This window comes from Engystomops pustulosus, chromosome 7, assembly GCF_040894005.1.
Source record: "Engystomops pustulosus chromosome 7, aEngPut4.maternal, whole genome shotgun sequence".
Lineage (NCBI taxonomy): Eukaryota > Metazoa > Chordata > Amphibia > Anura > Leptodactylidae > Engystomops > Engystomops pustulosus.
The window spans coordinates 81,120,499-81,134,977 of NC_092417.1; the positions used below are offsets into that span (position 1 = coordinate 81,120,499).

General features: G+C 47.5%; 1 protein-coding gene and 1 non-coding gene across 3 annotated transcripts in view; both read right to left on the reverse strand.

Annotated features, from left to right (window-relative positions):
• FBXO31 (F-box protein 31) overlaps positions 1-10,525 on the reverse strand; it is a 35,035-nt gene extending 24,510 nt beyond the window's left edge. For both annotated transcript variants that reach the window (XM_072117081.1, XM_072117080.1), the window contains exon 1: positions 10,170-10,525. In XM_072117081.1, coding sequence (XP_071973182.1) covers positions 10,170-10,467 — 298 coding nt within the window. In that variant the 5' untranslated portion in view covers positions 10,468-10,525. The remainder of the gene's footprint in view (positions 1-10,169) is intronic.
• A 188-nt stretch (positions 10,526-10,713) lies between these two features.
• Positions 10,714-10,786, reverse strand: TRNAM-CAU (transfer RNA methionine (anticodon CAU)). The gene has a single exon. It is a non-coding gene; the product is annotated as a tRNA-Met (tRNA).
• Between the last annotated feature and the right edge of the window lie 3,693 nt (positions 10,787-14,479).

Consider the following 14,479-nt stretch of genomic DNA (forward strand, 5'->3'; position numbering starts at 1 on the left):
GAGAGTCACCCTATAAAGGGTGGACAGCAGTAAGAACTATGATCAAGTCATGGAAACGCTTTAAAAGGATAATGCAAATTGAGGGCTTCTTGCAAGAAACCCCACTATGGTGTAATCCACATTTCACAGAGCTTGGGAAGATCCCGGATTGGAAGTTTTGGTGGAGGTTAGGGTTAAGATATGTCACAATTAATAAAGGAAGGTCAGATGCTGTCCTTCTTGGAGCTTAAGAGAATTTACGGGTTGAAAGAGGGGGATTGGATTCGATATTATCAATTATCACATGCCATTAAGGGCAAATTACACTCGCCCCACACTCACGGAGAAACACATGAATGTTTAAGCTTAATAAGGGAAGCAACGAATCATAGTAAAATGATGTCAAAGATATACAAGTTTATACGTAATAGTTTCACAAAGACAAGGATTCACTGGTATAGGAAGAAATGGGAGATAGCGGTAGGTGAGTTGAGCGAATCAGAATGGTGCACTATACACAGAAACACCAAGATTGGATCCATTAATTGGAATCATAGATTAATACACTTTTTTTTTTATTTACCAAATATATTACACCCCACTGGGGTTAAATAAAATGAACAAAAGAGGTGATTCCAGATGCTGGAAATGCGCGTCAATGGGTGCGGATTTCCTCCATCTAGCCTGGCAATGCCCAGGTATTCTCAATTTTTGGAGAGAGAGGGTCATGTCTAGGGGCAACTGAAATTGTGTACACCAGGACTGATAGAGACAGGTTGGACTTATTAACAAAAATGCAGTATTTCACAGATATTACAGTGATTTAGTGAATGTGTTATATTGTTATCCTGAGTACAGTTTGTCTTTGTGGGAACATGCCTTTAAAAACGCACCAAGCACGGTATTAGAACGCACCGCCTGACTGCCCCCTTAAGCGATATATCCTATTGAACTGCATTTCAAAGCGCATTCGAAACGGACAGTGTGAATGCAGCCTTTACGTTTCGTTTCAATGTTGTAGGCAAAATGTGTTAGAGATGAGCTTTTGATCAGATACAGTGCCTACAAGTAGTATTCAACCCCCTGCAGATTTAGCAGGTTTGATAAGAAGCAAATAAGTTAGAGTCTTCAAACAAGAGCAGGATTTATTAACAGATGCATAAATCTTACAAACCAAAAAGTTATGTTGCTCAGTTTAATTTTAATAATAATAATTTTAAACATAAAAGTATGGATCAATTATTATTCAACCCCTCAAACCACGAGAATTCTGTTTGGTTCCCCTAAAGTATTAAGAAGTAGTTCAGGCACAAAGAACAATGAGCTTCACATGTTTGGATTAATTATCTGTTTTTCCAGCCTTTTCTGACTATTTAAGACCCTCCCCAAACTTGTGAACAGCACTCATACATGGTCAACATGGGAAAGACAAAGGACCATTCCAAGGCCATTAGAGACAAGATCCTGAAGGGTCACAAGGCTGGCAAGGGGTACAAAACCCTTTCCAAGGAGTTGGGCCTACCTGTCTCCACTGTTGGGAGCATCATCAGGAAGTGGAAGGCTTATGGAACTACTGTTAGCCTTCCACGGCCTGGACAGCCTTTGAAAGTTTCCTCCCGTGCCAAGGCCAGGCTTGTCCGAAGAGTCAAGGCTAACCCAAGGACAACAAGGAAGGCGCTCCGGAAAGATCTCATGGCAGTGGGGACATTGGTTTCAGTCAATACCATAAGTAACATACTCCACCGCAATGGTCTCCGTTCCAGACGAGCACGTAAGGTACCTTTACTTTCAAAGCGTCATGTCAAGGCTCGTTTACAGTTTGCTCATGATCACTTGGAGGACTCTGAGACAGACTGGTTCAAGGTTCTCTGGTCTGATGAGACCAAAATCGAGATCTTTGGTGCCAACCACACATGTGACGTTTGGAGACTGGATGGCACTGCATACGATCCCAAGAATACCATCCCTACAGTCAAGCATGGTGGTGGCAGCATCATACTGTGGGTCTGCTTCTCAGCCAAGGGGCCTGGCCATCTGGTCCGCATCCATGGGAAGATGGATAGCACGGCCTACTTGGAGATTTTGGCCAAGAACCTCCGCTCCTCCATCAAGGATCTTAAGATGCGTCGTCATTTCATCTTCCAACAAGACAACGACCCAAAGCTCACAGCCAAGAAAACCAAGGCCTGGTTCAAGAGGGAAAAAATCAAGATGTGGCAGTGGCCTAGTCAGTCTCCTGACCTTAACCCAATTGAAAACTTGTGGAAGGAGCTCAAGATTAAAGTCCACATGAGACAACCAAAGAACCTAGATAACTTGTAGAAGATCTGCATGGAGGAGTGGGCCAAGATAACTCCAGAGACCTGTCCCGGCCTGATCAGGTCTTATAAAAGACGATTATTAGCTGTAATTGCAAACAAGGGTTATTCCACAAAATATTAAACCTAGGGGTTGAATAATAATTGACCCACACTTTTATGTTTAAAATTTATTAAAATATAACTAAGCAACATAACTTTTTGGTTTGTAAGATTTATGCATCTGTTAATAAATCCTGCTCTTGTTTGAAGTTTGAAGGCTCTAACTTATTTGCTTCTTATCAAACCTGCTAAATCTGCAGGGGATTGAATACTACTTGTAGGCACTGTAAGTTAAACTTATGGCAATTTAGTTCAGTGGCCAAGTGGTTATGCAGCCAAAGCCACAGCCGTCCTCCAGGAGGCTGCGTTCATAAGTGGCATTTACATTTTGTTTTGAAACACAATTCAACAGCTTTGGAGAGGAGATTTGCATAAATACACTGCTTTTAACATATGAATTTAAATTTAAATGTGAAAATGGTATCAATCTTACCATATGCCTAATTAAACCATATAAAAATAAGCTTGGGGGCCCTTTGAATAGGCCAAGCCCTGATCAGCCCCTGCATGGAATGTAAAATGCTTGAGAGCCAGCGCATGTGACCACTCTGCAGCATCATCACTGAGCTATATTTACTGCAAGCTTGACTGCTTCAAAAAAAACTGCTGATAGATAATTGAGACTTTTGTCCATTAATCTGCAGGAGAGGTTAACCCTTCTAATGCTGTCAGACCAAACAGAGGCCACAACTTTAGCCAAGCATCAGTTGTGTCATTATATAGTGCTTAAAAAAATTAGGGGGAATCACCTAGACAACACAATGTTACTCCTAGTCAAACTTCTGTGAATTCAACCTGTCCAGCTATGATCAAGACTGTTTGTGAAGAAATTTCTCCTGCTGTTGTGCAACAGACAACAAGTAAAATAATAAAGACATGACAATTAGTAGGACAACTCCTGCAAAAGGAGTGGTTCCGTAGGTGGTGACTACTGACTATTTGACATTTTTTTCATTTTGCCATTTCTCTTACTTACTAGATTTCATGAGGTGGTGTCTTTAACCCACAGGAATAGCTCAGGTAGTGCAAATTAGCCAGAATGGCACATCATTGCGCAGTGGGAAAAGAAGATTAGCAGAAAACATGCAGGGAGCTGTAGGAGGGCACCAAAACCAAAACTCTTCCCTTTGTGCAAAGAGGAACAGGAGGAGCAGTGTCAAAGACGACAACCAGTATTTGGAGTTGTGCTTCCAGCCCAACACTATGCAGGGCAATTGACATCAAATACACAAAGATTCCACATAGGCATCTGGTGCTCTTCATGGATGAGAGTGAATCACACTGAGCATGTGACGGACATAGCAGAGTCTGGAGACGCAGTGAAGAATCCAATTGCGCACATGTGGAGTTGTAGGGAGGTCATACAGGCATGTGGAGGCCAAACACACTGCCTCATTTCCTTGTCTTGAGGCATTTCCACTGATGTTGGATCAGTCTGAAATTCAAACACTTTGATTTGGAGTGTCATTCCAAATGCAGACCTTCATGTGATTTTTTTAAAAATAATTTTTATGTTTTATTGTTCTTAACACAATCTACTATGAAATGAATAGTGAACTGAAATATTTATTTTACCAACATTAAAGATGTGGTATTCCAGTGTTCCTATTTATTTGAGCAGTATATATACCAGATGACAGACTAGGGCAATGAGCACACATAGCAGGTGGGTAGTGGTAAGGATTGCACTTTGGTTTATTTTATATTCAGGGCTGTACAAAGGTCATGTCAGAAAGGCTCATGAAGTTCCCATTCACAAGCTGGAGTGGGTCTTTGCGCTGACTTTGGCACATACCAGGTCATAGATAACCGCAAACAAGGGTTAATGAGCCGATGTATCATTATTTTTATATCTGTATTGTCAGATGGCCAAACTGTCTGCATATTTCAGTTTCATCGCTGCCAAGATCTTCGCTTGCTGTCATTGAATGGAAAACTTGCCCTGAGATAGCTAGTAATGTCCCTTTGTGAAGAGGACTATTAATGTATTAACCAACATAGGAGTTTCAAAACGTAGATTATGATTCTAAGTGAGATGTATGGGGCATTAAGTAAACAGCAGAACTTTATAATAATTCACAAAAAAGGACTAGGATCACCCAGAACAAAATGACAAAACGAAAGAATAGCCATTGTCAGCAGTTCTGCAAAGTATTTATAGCTTTGGATCCAGCTAGAGATTACAAAGCTGTAATAACCAATGGAGATCAGTCCAAATTGTCACAATGCTGGAAGCAAAACATGCAGTCTCCAGACATCCAGTTATAATCCTGTTAATTATTCATGGGGATGTAGGGGCAGAAAGGCAGATATGAAAGTGACAGAAATGTATCTCCAATTCTGGGATACATGGATCCGGTCACATATTCCCTCAATGTTGTGATAATACTGCTATAATGTAACTATGTATCTATAATGCTCTATAAATAAATGAAAATAATAAATGTATACTATAAGTACATGACTTTCCTACCAGCAGAATAGTGGGCACAGAATAGGGATAGTAATGTATGTAAATAATGAAACTACTATCAGAATAGTGAAAATAGAAGAGAATAAGTAATGTGTTATATGTACACTCTGGCTGTATAGATTACATAGGGATACAGTGATGGCCCAAAGTATTGGCACCCCTACCATTCTGTCAGATAATACTCGTTTTCTTCCAGAAAATGATTGCAATCACAAATGCTTTGGTATTAAAGAGGACCTGTCACCCTCAAAAATGTATCGGGGCAGGCTGCTGCACAGCATTCACTCTACACCAGGCAGGGCCTGGCGTAGAAATAAACGCAGCTGGCGACTTTTCACATGTCGTCCATCGCAGGCCCACTCCCGACCGACTGCGCCCCCCTTCACGCCCCACTGGGTTGAAGGTGGCGGATTGGGGCAAATAGTCGCAAGTGCTAGCAATAAGCTAGCATTTGCGATTATTTCAGGGCGTGGCGCAGAGGTCCTGATAAATATCCCCCAAAATATATTTGTCTCCATAGACATTTAGGCAATATATTTAATCTGTTACACTGACAAGGAACACTTAGGCCCCTTCTACACAACGTGTGCCGCCTGGATCGCGCGGTCCGAATGCTGCAAACCGGAACTGAACTCAGCATGTCAGTTCAGTTCCGGTTTGAAGAGTTCGGGCCGTACACTCGCGAGTGTAGAAGGGGCTTTAAACCTCCTGAACTGAAGTTTTCTGCAGTAAAACTTGCCCATTTTACTAAAAAGGTCCGCCCTTGTAATATAGTTTTAAGATTTTAGTCTGATGTGAAGCAATAAGGGCACTATTGGCACACCAAACATAGATTTTTAAATTAATAGAGATCCAACCTTCTCCTGCCCCATCCAAAGTGGTGAGGGGCAAAAAGTTGTCACACATTAATGGGCAAATATAAAAATTGCAAACTTTTTACAATGCAAAACTGGAGCGAATGGTAAATTTCCTCCAAAGTATCCAGAATATGAGGAAACCAACACTGAAAATGCATGCACCATCTGAATGATTAATTGAGGAATAGGGATTTTTCCATCAGCAGCAAAAAAGCTTCTACAGATACCCGAGTGTACCCCTCTGCAGGTTCCTAAGTGTACCAACGCCTCTACAAATACCGGAGAGCAAAACCTAACCCTACAGGTACCAGAGTATATAAACCGCCTCTCTACTGGTCGCCAAAAAGAACAACTGACCCCCCCAATTAACTACCCTAATTCGGGTACCGCCAGTGCAACGAGAGCACCCCCCGATGGGTACTGCCAGTGGAGCGAGAGCCCCCCCCCCCGACGGGTACCGCCCTTGCAACGAGAGCCCCCCCCGACGGGTACCGCCAGTGCAATGAGAGCCCCCCCTCGACGGGTACAGCCAGTGCAACGAGCGCCCACCTGACGGGTACCGCCAGTGCAAAGTAACCCCCCCTGACGGGTACCGCCAGTGCAAAGTAGAGAGGGCCCCCCTCCCCAACGGGTACCGCCAGTGCAACGAGGGACCCCCCCACGGGTACCGCCAGTGCAGCAACACCCCCCCCCACCCCCGAGGGTACCCTCAGTGCAGCGACAGACACCCCCCCCCCGACGGGTACCGTCAGTGCAGCGACAGACACCCCCCCCCCCCGACGGGTACCGTCAGTGCAGCGACAGCCCCTCCCCGCGGGTACCGCAGTGCAACAAGAGGCCCCCGACGGGTACCGCTAGTGTAATGACATCGCCTTCCACAGGCGCACCAGCGTAAAGACACTGCCCTCCACAGGCGCACCAGCGTAAAGACACTGCCCTCCACAGGCGCACCAGCGTAAAGACACTGCCCTCCACAGGCGCACCAGCGTAAAGACACTGCCCTCCACAGGCGCACCAGCGTAAAGACACTGCCCTCCACAGGCGCACCAGCGTAAAGACACTGCCCTCCACAGGCGCACCAGCGTAAAGACACTGCCCTCCACAGGCGCACCAGCGTAAAGACACTGCCCTCCACAGGCGCACCAGCGTAAAGACACTGCCCTCCACAGGCGCACCAGCGTAAAGACACTGCCCTCCACAGGCGCACCAGCGTAAAGACACTGCCCTCCACAGGCGCACCAGCGTAAAGACACTGCCCTCCACAGGCGCACCAGCGTAAAGACACTGCCCTCCACAGGCGCACCAGCGTAAAGACACTGCCCTCCACAGGCGCACCAGCGTAAAGACACTGCCCTCCACAGGCGCACCAGCGTAAAGACACTGCCCTCCACAGGCGCACCAGCGTAAAGACACTGCCCTCCACAGGCGCACCAGCGTAAAGACACTGCCCTCCACAGGCGCACCAGCGTAAAGACACTGCCCTCCACAGGCGCACCAGCGTAAAGACACTGCCCTCCACAGGCGCACCAGCGTAAAGACACTGCCCTCCACAGGCGCACCAGCGTAAAGACACTGCCCTCCACAGGCGCACCAGCGTAAAGACACTGCCCTCCACAGGCGCACCAGCGTAAAGACACTGCCCTCCACAGGCGCACCAGCGTAAAGACACTGCCCTCCACAGGCGCACCAGCGTAAAGACACTGCCCTCCACAGGCGCACCAGCGTAAAGACACTGCCCTCCACAGGCGCACCAGCGTAAAGACACTGCCCTCCACAGGCGCACCAGCGTAAAGACACTGCCCTCCACAGGCGCACCAGCGTAAAGACACTGCCCTCCACAGGCGCACCAGCGTAAAGACACTGCCCTCCACAGGCGCACCAGCGTAAAGACACTGCCCTCCACAGGCGCACCAGCGTAAAGACACTGCCCTCCACAGGCGCACCAGCGTAAAGACACTGCCCTCCACAGGCGCACCAGCGTAAAGACACTGCCCTCCACAGGCGCACCAGCGTAAAGACACTGCCCTCCACAGGCGCACCAGCGTAAAGACACTGCCCTCCACAGGCGCACCAGCGTAATGACACTGCCCTCCACAGGCGCACCAGCGTAATGACACTGCCCTCCACAGGCGCACCAGCGTAATGACACTGCCCTCCACAGGCGCACCAGCGTAATGACACTGCCCTCCACAGGCGCACCAGCGTAATGACACTGCCCTCCACAGGCGCACCAGCGTAATGACACTGCCCTCCACAGGCGCACCAGCGTAATGACACTGCCCTCCACAGGCGCACCAGCGTAATGACACTGCCCTCCACAGGCGCACCAGCGTAATGACACTGCCCTCCACAGGCGCACCAGCGTAATGACACTGCCCTCCACAGGCGCACCAGCGTAATGACACTGCCCTCCACAGGCGCACCAGCGTAATGACACTGCCCTCCACAGGCGCACCAGCGTAATGACACTGCCCTCCACAGGCGCACCAGCGTAATGACACTGCCCTCCACAGGCGCACCAGCGTAATGACACTGCCCTCCACAGGCGCACCAGCGTAATGACACTGCCCTCCACAGGCGCACCAGCGTAATGACACTGCCCTCCACAGGCGCACCAGCGTAATGACACTGCCCTCCACAGGCGCACCAGCGTAATGACACTGCCCTCCACAGGCGCACCAGCGTAATGACACTGCCCTCCACAGGCGCACCAGCGTAATGACACTGCCCTCCACAGGCGCACCAGCGTAATGACACTGCCCTCCACAGGCGCACCAGCGTAATGACACTGCCCTCCACAGGCGCACCAGCGTAATGACACTGCCCTCCACAGGCGCACCAGCGTAATGACACTGCCCTCCACAGGCGCACCAGCGTAATGACACTGCCCTCCACAGGCGCACCAGCGTAATGACACTGCCCTCCACAGGCGCACCAGCGTAATGACACTGCCCTCCACAGGCGCACCAGCGTAATGACACTGCCCTCCACAGGCGCACCAGCGTAATGACACTGCCCTCCACAGGCGCACCAGCGTAATGACACTGCCCTCCACAGGCGCACCAGCGTAATGACACTGCCCTCCACAGGCGCACCAGCGTAATGACACTGCCCTCCACAGGCGCACCAGCGTAATGACACTGCCCTCCACAGGCGCACCAGCGTAATGACACTGCCCTCCACAGGCGCACCAGCGTAATGACACTGCCCTCCACAGGCGCACCAGCGTAATGACACTGCCCTCCACAGGCGCACCAGCGTAATGACACTGCCCTCCACAGGCGCACCAGCGTAATGACACTGCCCTCCACAGGCGCACCAGCGTAATGACACTGCCCTCCACAGGCGCACCAGCGTAATGACACTGCCCTCCACAGGCGCACCAGCGTAATGACACTGCCCTCCACAGGCGCACCAGCGTAATGACACTGCCCTCCACAGGCGCACCAGCGTAATGACACTGCCCTCCACAGGCGCACCAGCGTAATGACACTGCCCTCCACAGGCGCACCAGCGTAATGACACTGCCCTCCACAGGCGCACCAGCGTAATGACACTGCCCTCCACAGGCGCACCAGCGTAATGACACTGCCCTCCACAGGCGCACCAGCGTAATGACACTGCCCTCCACAGGCGCACCAGCGTAATGACACTGCCCTCCACAGGCGCACCAGCGTAATGACACTGCCCTCCACAGGCGCACCAGCGTAATGACACTGCCCTCCACAGGCGCACCAGCGTAATGACACTGCCCTCCACAGGCGCACCAGCGTAATGACACTGCCCTCCACAGGCGCACCAGCGTAATGACACTGCCCTCCACAGGCGCACCAGCGTAATGACACTGCCCTCCACAGGCGCACCAGCGTAATGACACTGCCCTCCACAGGCGCACCAGCGTAATGACACTGCCCTCCACAGGCGCACCAGCGTAATGACACTGCCCTCCACAGGCGCACCAGCGTAATGACACTGCCCTCCACAGGCGCACCAGCGTAATGACACTGCCCTCCACAGGCGCACCAGCGTAATGACACTGCCCTCCACAGGCACACCAGCGTAATGACACTGCCCTCCACAGGCACACCAGTTTAATGACACTGCCCTCCACAGGCACACCAGTGTAATGACACTGCCCTCCACAGGCACACCAGTGTAATGACACTGCCCTCCACAGGCGCACCAGTGTAATGACACTGCCCTCCACAGGCGCACCAGTGTAATGACACTGCCCTCCACAGGCGCACCAGTGTAATGACACTGCCCTCCACAGGCGCACCAGTGTAATGACAACCTTATTAACATATACTATAGCCAAGTGTAACCAACCCCCAGCGTAATATCCCGTTATGGAGATACACCAGTGTAGTTACGGCTATCCCCTCCCCTAATGCCACGGGTTGGTCCATGCAGCTCTCCCGGTAGGTGCCGGGGCCTCACCCAGCTTGCAGCGCCGTCTCCAGATAGTGTCGGTGCTGAGAATCTGGCGGAACTTCCGGCACACCAGGGCCAGCGGGGGCAGCTCCGTGCCGGGCAGGCAGGAGAAGATCTCCACCAGTATCTCGGGCGGCAGCAGTAGGAGAGTGCGAGGTCCCCGGGGTGCAGGCTGCACCTCTATCCGCAGCACCTCAGCCTTGTCACATTCCTCCAACTCCGTCTCGCTGCCTCCTCCTGCTTGCTGCCTCGGCTGGCAGCCACCGGAGTGTACAACCCCGCATAACCGGGCACACACCGCCATCCCCGGGAATACAGCAGCACTGACAGCCGGGGATACCGCCTACTCCAGGCCGGGACACACCCACTGTCAGTGCAAAAGCCTGGGGGACCTCCTACTGCAGCAAGGGGATCCTACAGGCCATATTGGGGGGCGGAAGATGGGAGAGCGTGAAAACACAATAATAGTAGAAATATATATATATATATATATATATATGATCTATTTATATTTTTCAAAAAAGTCTATAAATTAAAACCTAAAATGTCATGCCCCGTGTGAGGATCGAACTCACGACCTTCAGATTATGAGACTGACGCGCTACCTACTGCGCTAACGAGGCGCTGATCTACATACTGTTGGGAATATGAGGATTAAGAAGAAACTACACTACAGGAGTGTCCCCACACTATATGATCTAGTTGTTAAATGAGAGCCTTATAAAACCCCACTATATTTACACTCTCATTTATCTATATTGTATATTAATAATATATCTGAAGGCTAGGCTGGGTCCCTCCCCTGTCTCGTGCACAGTCTCTGTTCTGGGTACAGTATATACACTACTATCATAGCATCATGTAGCTGCAGTGGTATAGAATACATGAGCATATTCTTTTGGTGGTGCACTATAGGATAGCCCGTATCATTGTATCATTATGTGAGCTGTTATTTACTACTTCTGATAACCACCTGCCCTTTTCCTGGAAACAGAAAGTGTTTTGGTGGCCTCTATGGGGAGGGCTCAGCGGATAGACTATGGTGGAGCCCTAATTACTGATTCAGGAAGAGAAATACTGATTGGCCACATTTCTCCAAACAAGAAACTACTTATGGGAGGAGATTCCTTATATCCTTCATCGTGGGGCCACCATCTTGTGTGTGGCAGCTGTTTATTCATATCTACATAGAAAAACAATAGTACTAGATGTTTAAAGAGAACCTGGCAATGAGATTTGGAACTCTAAACCGCACACATGTTCTTATGGACTGGTGGTTTAGTGTCCCAAATGGCCCTCTATACGGTGACAGTAAAAAAAAATATTTATACTTACCTCCCCGCACCTGCGTGTTGTGGCCAGTGAAGGTGGTGTAGTATACCCTGGCTTCACTGCGCAAGGTGTAGTCCATGTGCAGGGAAGCCGGGATATTGTCCCATCTTCACTACCCGCGTCACCATAGGAGGGATCCTGTCAGGACCAGGATTTTTCTCCAGTTCCATTTTTCCTTATGGTACTTCCACAAGCCATATTTTTGCGTATAAAAAGCTATAAGAGGGCTCATTATTGTACTTTCCAGTGGAACCCTTTAATATCATACCATGTAATGGAAAAAAAAATCCAATGTGGCTATCAATGTGTGGTCAAGATGCCACCTCTTTTTATTCTTTGGGTCAGTGCAGAGATACTAAAGTTATAGAGTTTGGATATGTCTTAATACCTTTAAAAAAATTCAAAAACCTATAAAAAAAAAAGCCTTGTCACCATATTCTGGCAACCTTAACTTTTTCATACTTTACTATATAAAGCCATGGGTGGATTAAGACTGCCATGGGCATCAGGCTGTAGGAATATTATAGCCCCTACAAGTCTGGAATTCACTTTCTACATATGGCACTAGAATCAAGCATCTTGATGAATGGAGGATGCATCCCTACTACTTGCTATCAATCTGCAGTTTCAGGACCTTTGTAGGGCTGTCAAAGGTCCTCAAATGGCTCTTGTGTACATGTGTATTGAAAGCAGGAACAGATGTACCTGCTCTCAATGAGCAAATGAAGGTCCTTCTCAGTATAAAATTTGGTGGGTGGTTTACGTGGCCACGGGCCCTCTAGAAGGCTTGGGCCCCAGGTTATTGCCCTCAGACTGCCTATTTTATGATCCACTATTGTATAGAGCTGTGTAAGATGTCATGTTTGCGGAATGAGAGGACATTTCCATTTATACCATTTTAACAACTCTACAACCTTTTGATCACTTTTTATTTTATAGATCAGATATTTTGGAATGTGGCAATATTAGCAAATTAGCCTAAGGGGCTTCAGGCTTCATTAACATCAATGGAGCCTGGAGCCTCTCAGGCTCATTTGCATTATTTTAAAAGCCTTTTTTGTAAGGAAAATAAGGAAAAGCCATCTACCATCCTGGTAGATGTCCTTTAATTTAGAGGGGTTTTAACATTTACATTGAAGGATTGTAAGCTAAGCACACTGACATACTTCTGTGTGCCCCCTGGCAGGATCTGCTCTTCTTTTAGCTTCTTATGACCTGTTTTTTTTTTACAAAAAAAAAAAAAAGTTTTAAAATGTATGCAATTAAGTCTGAGGGGCTCTGGGCTCCATAGGTGTTAATGGAGCGTGGAGACCACCAGGGTAATTTGCATAATTTTTAAAGCCTATTTTGTAAAAACAAGGGCAAAAAACCTAAAAGGAAGAGCAGAACCTGCCAGAGGGGACACACACCAGTATGTCAGTGTGCTTGGTTTACAGTCCTTTATCCTGGTGGTAGGTGTCCTTTAAATTGGCAGGTTATGAAAGGGTTGAACAGTTAGGTCTAACTGACCATTTGGGGGATCATTTTGGTCACCAGGAAACTGTAAAATTCTTGAGTACAGGCTCAGAAGTAAGTATCTGTGTGCCCGGTCCATGCCTTATGTATTTTTCTTTGTATCGTGTATATATTTAACATATATAACATATCTAACATAAAGTACCAAATGACAAATAGACTCTAAACATTCACAATCCACAAATGCAAGTGCAATAATGTACAACCAAGCTGCTGATCTATTCATCTCTAGGCTTATCATCTTTTTTATGGTTTGCTCAACTAGTCTTTCTAAAACAAAATTTGTAATTCTGCCCATTACTAAGAACATACTATGTGATATATACCTTATATACTCGAGTATAAGCCTAGTTTTTCAGCACAAAAAATTTGCTGAAAACCCAAACTCGGCTTATACTCGAGTAAAAAATATATAGGTTTTACAAGGTTTTTGTGGTAAAATTAGGGGCCTCGGCTTATACTTGGGTCGGCTTATACTCGAGTATATACGAATATGTATTATGTGGAATACGGTGTGCAGAGCCTTTTTATTCAAGCCTCTCATGTGTGAATGTGCATTCAAACTATATCTGCTATATCTTATACAGGAGTACAAGGGTGAATTCACAAGTGGTGTAATGCATGCTTTTCAAAACACATTGCAACAGCTGAAGAGAGATTTGTCTAATCAAATATATGTTAACATTTACAAAACGCAACCGTTAGGGTGCTGTCAGACTATAGCATTTTGATTCCATTGAAACTGAATCAAAGCGCACGCAGCAAACACGGATGATCACACATGGGTTTCTATGCAAATGCATGTGATTGGCAACCCGGTGTCTTGTATTTTCTAAACAAGGCCAAGTACTGTAAGGTTTAAAGTATACATTAAAACTGCATTTTGGAAACACAAATGTCAATATAGGGTACAGGGGATTATAGTATAAAATAATGGGGCACAAAAGGATCAAAATACACTGCTCAAAAAAGGGAACACTCAAATAACACATCAGTCTGAATGAATGAAATATTCTCATTGAATACTTTGTTCTGTACAAAGTTGAATGTGCTGACAACAAAATCCCCCAAAAATCTATGAAAATCAAATTTATTAACCAATGGGGGCCTGGATTTGGAGTCACACACAAAATTAAAGTGGAAAAACACATTACAGGCTGATCCAACTTAGAAAAAATGTCCTTAAAACAAATAAAAGTGGGTCAGTATTGTGTGTGGCCTCCATGTGCCTGTATGAACTCCCTACAACCCCTCGGCATGCTCCTGATGAGGATGCGGATGGTCTCCTGAGGGATCTCATCCCAGGCCTGGACTAAAGCGACCGCCAAATCCTGGAGAGTCTGTGGTGCAATGGGACGTTGGTGGAAGGAGCGAGACCTGATGTCCCAGATGTGATCAATCAGATTCAGGTCTTGGAAACAAGGTTCCAGTCCATAGCTGCAATGTCTTCATCTTGCATGAACTGCTGA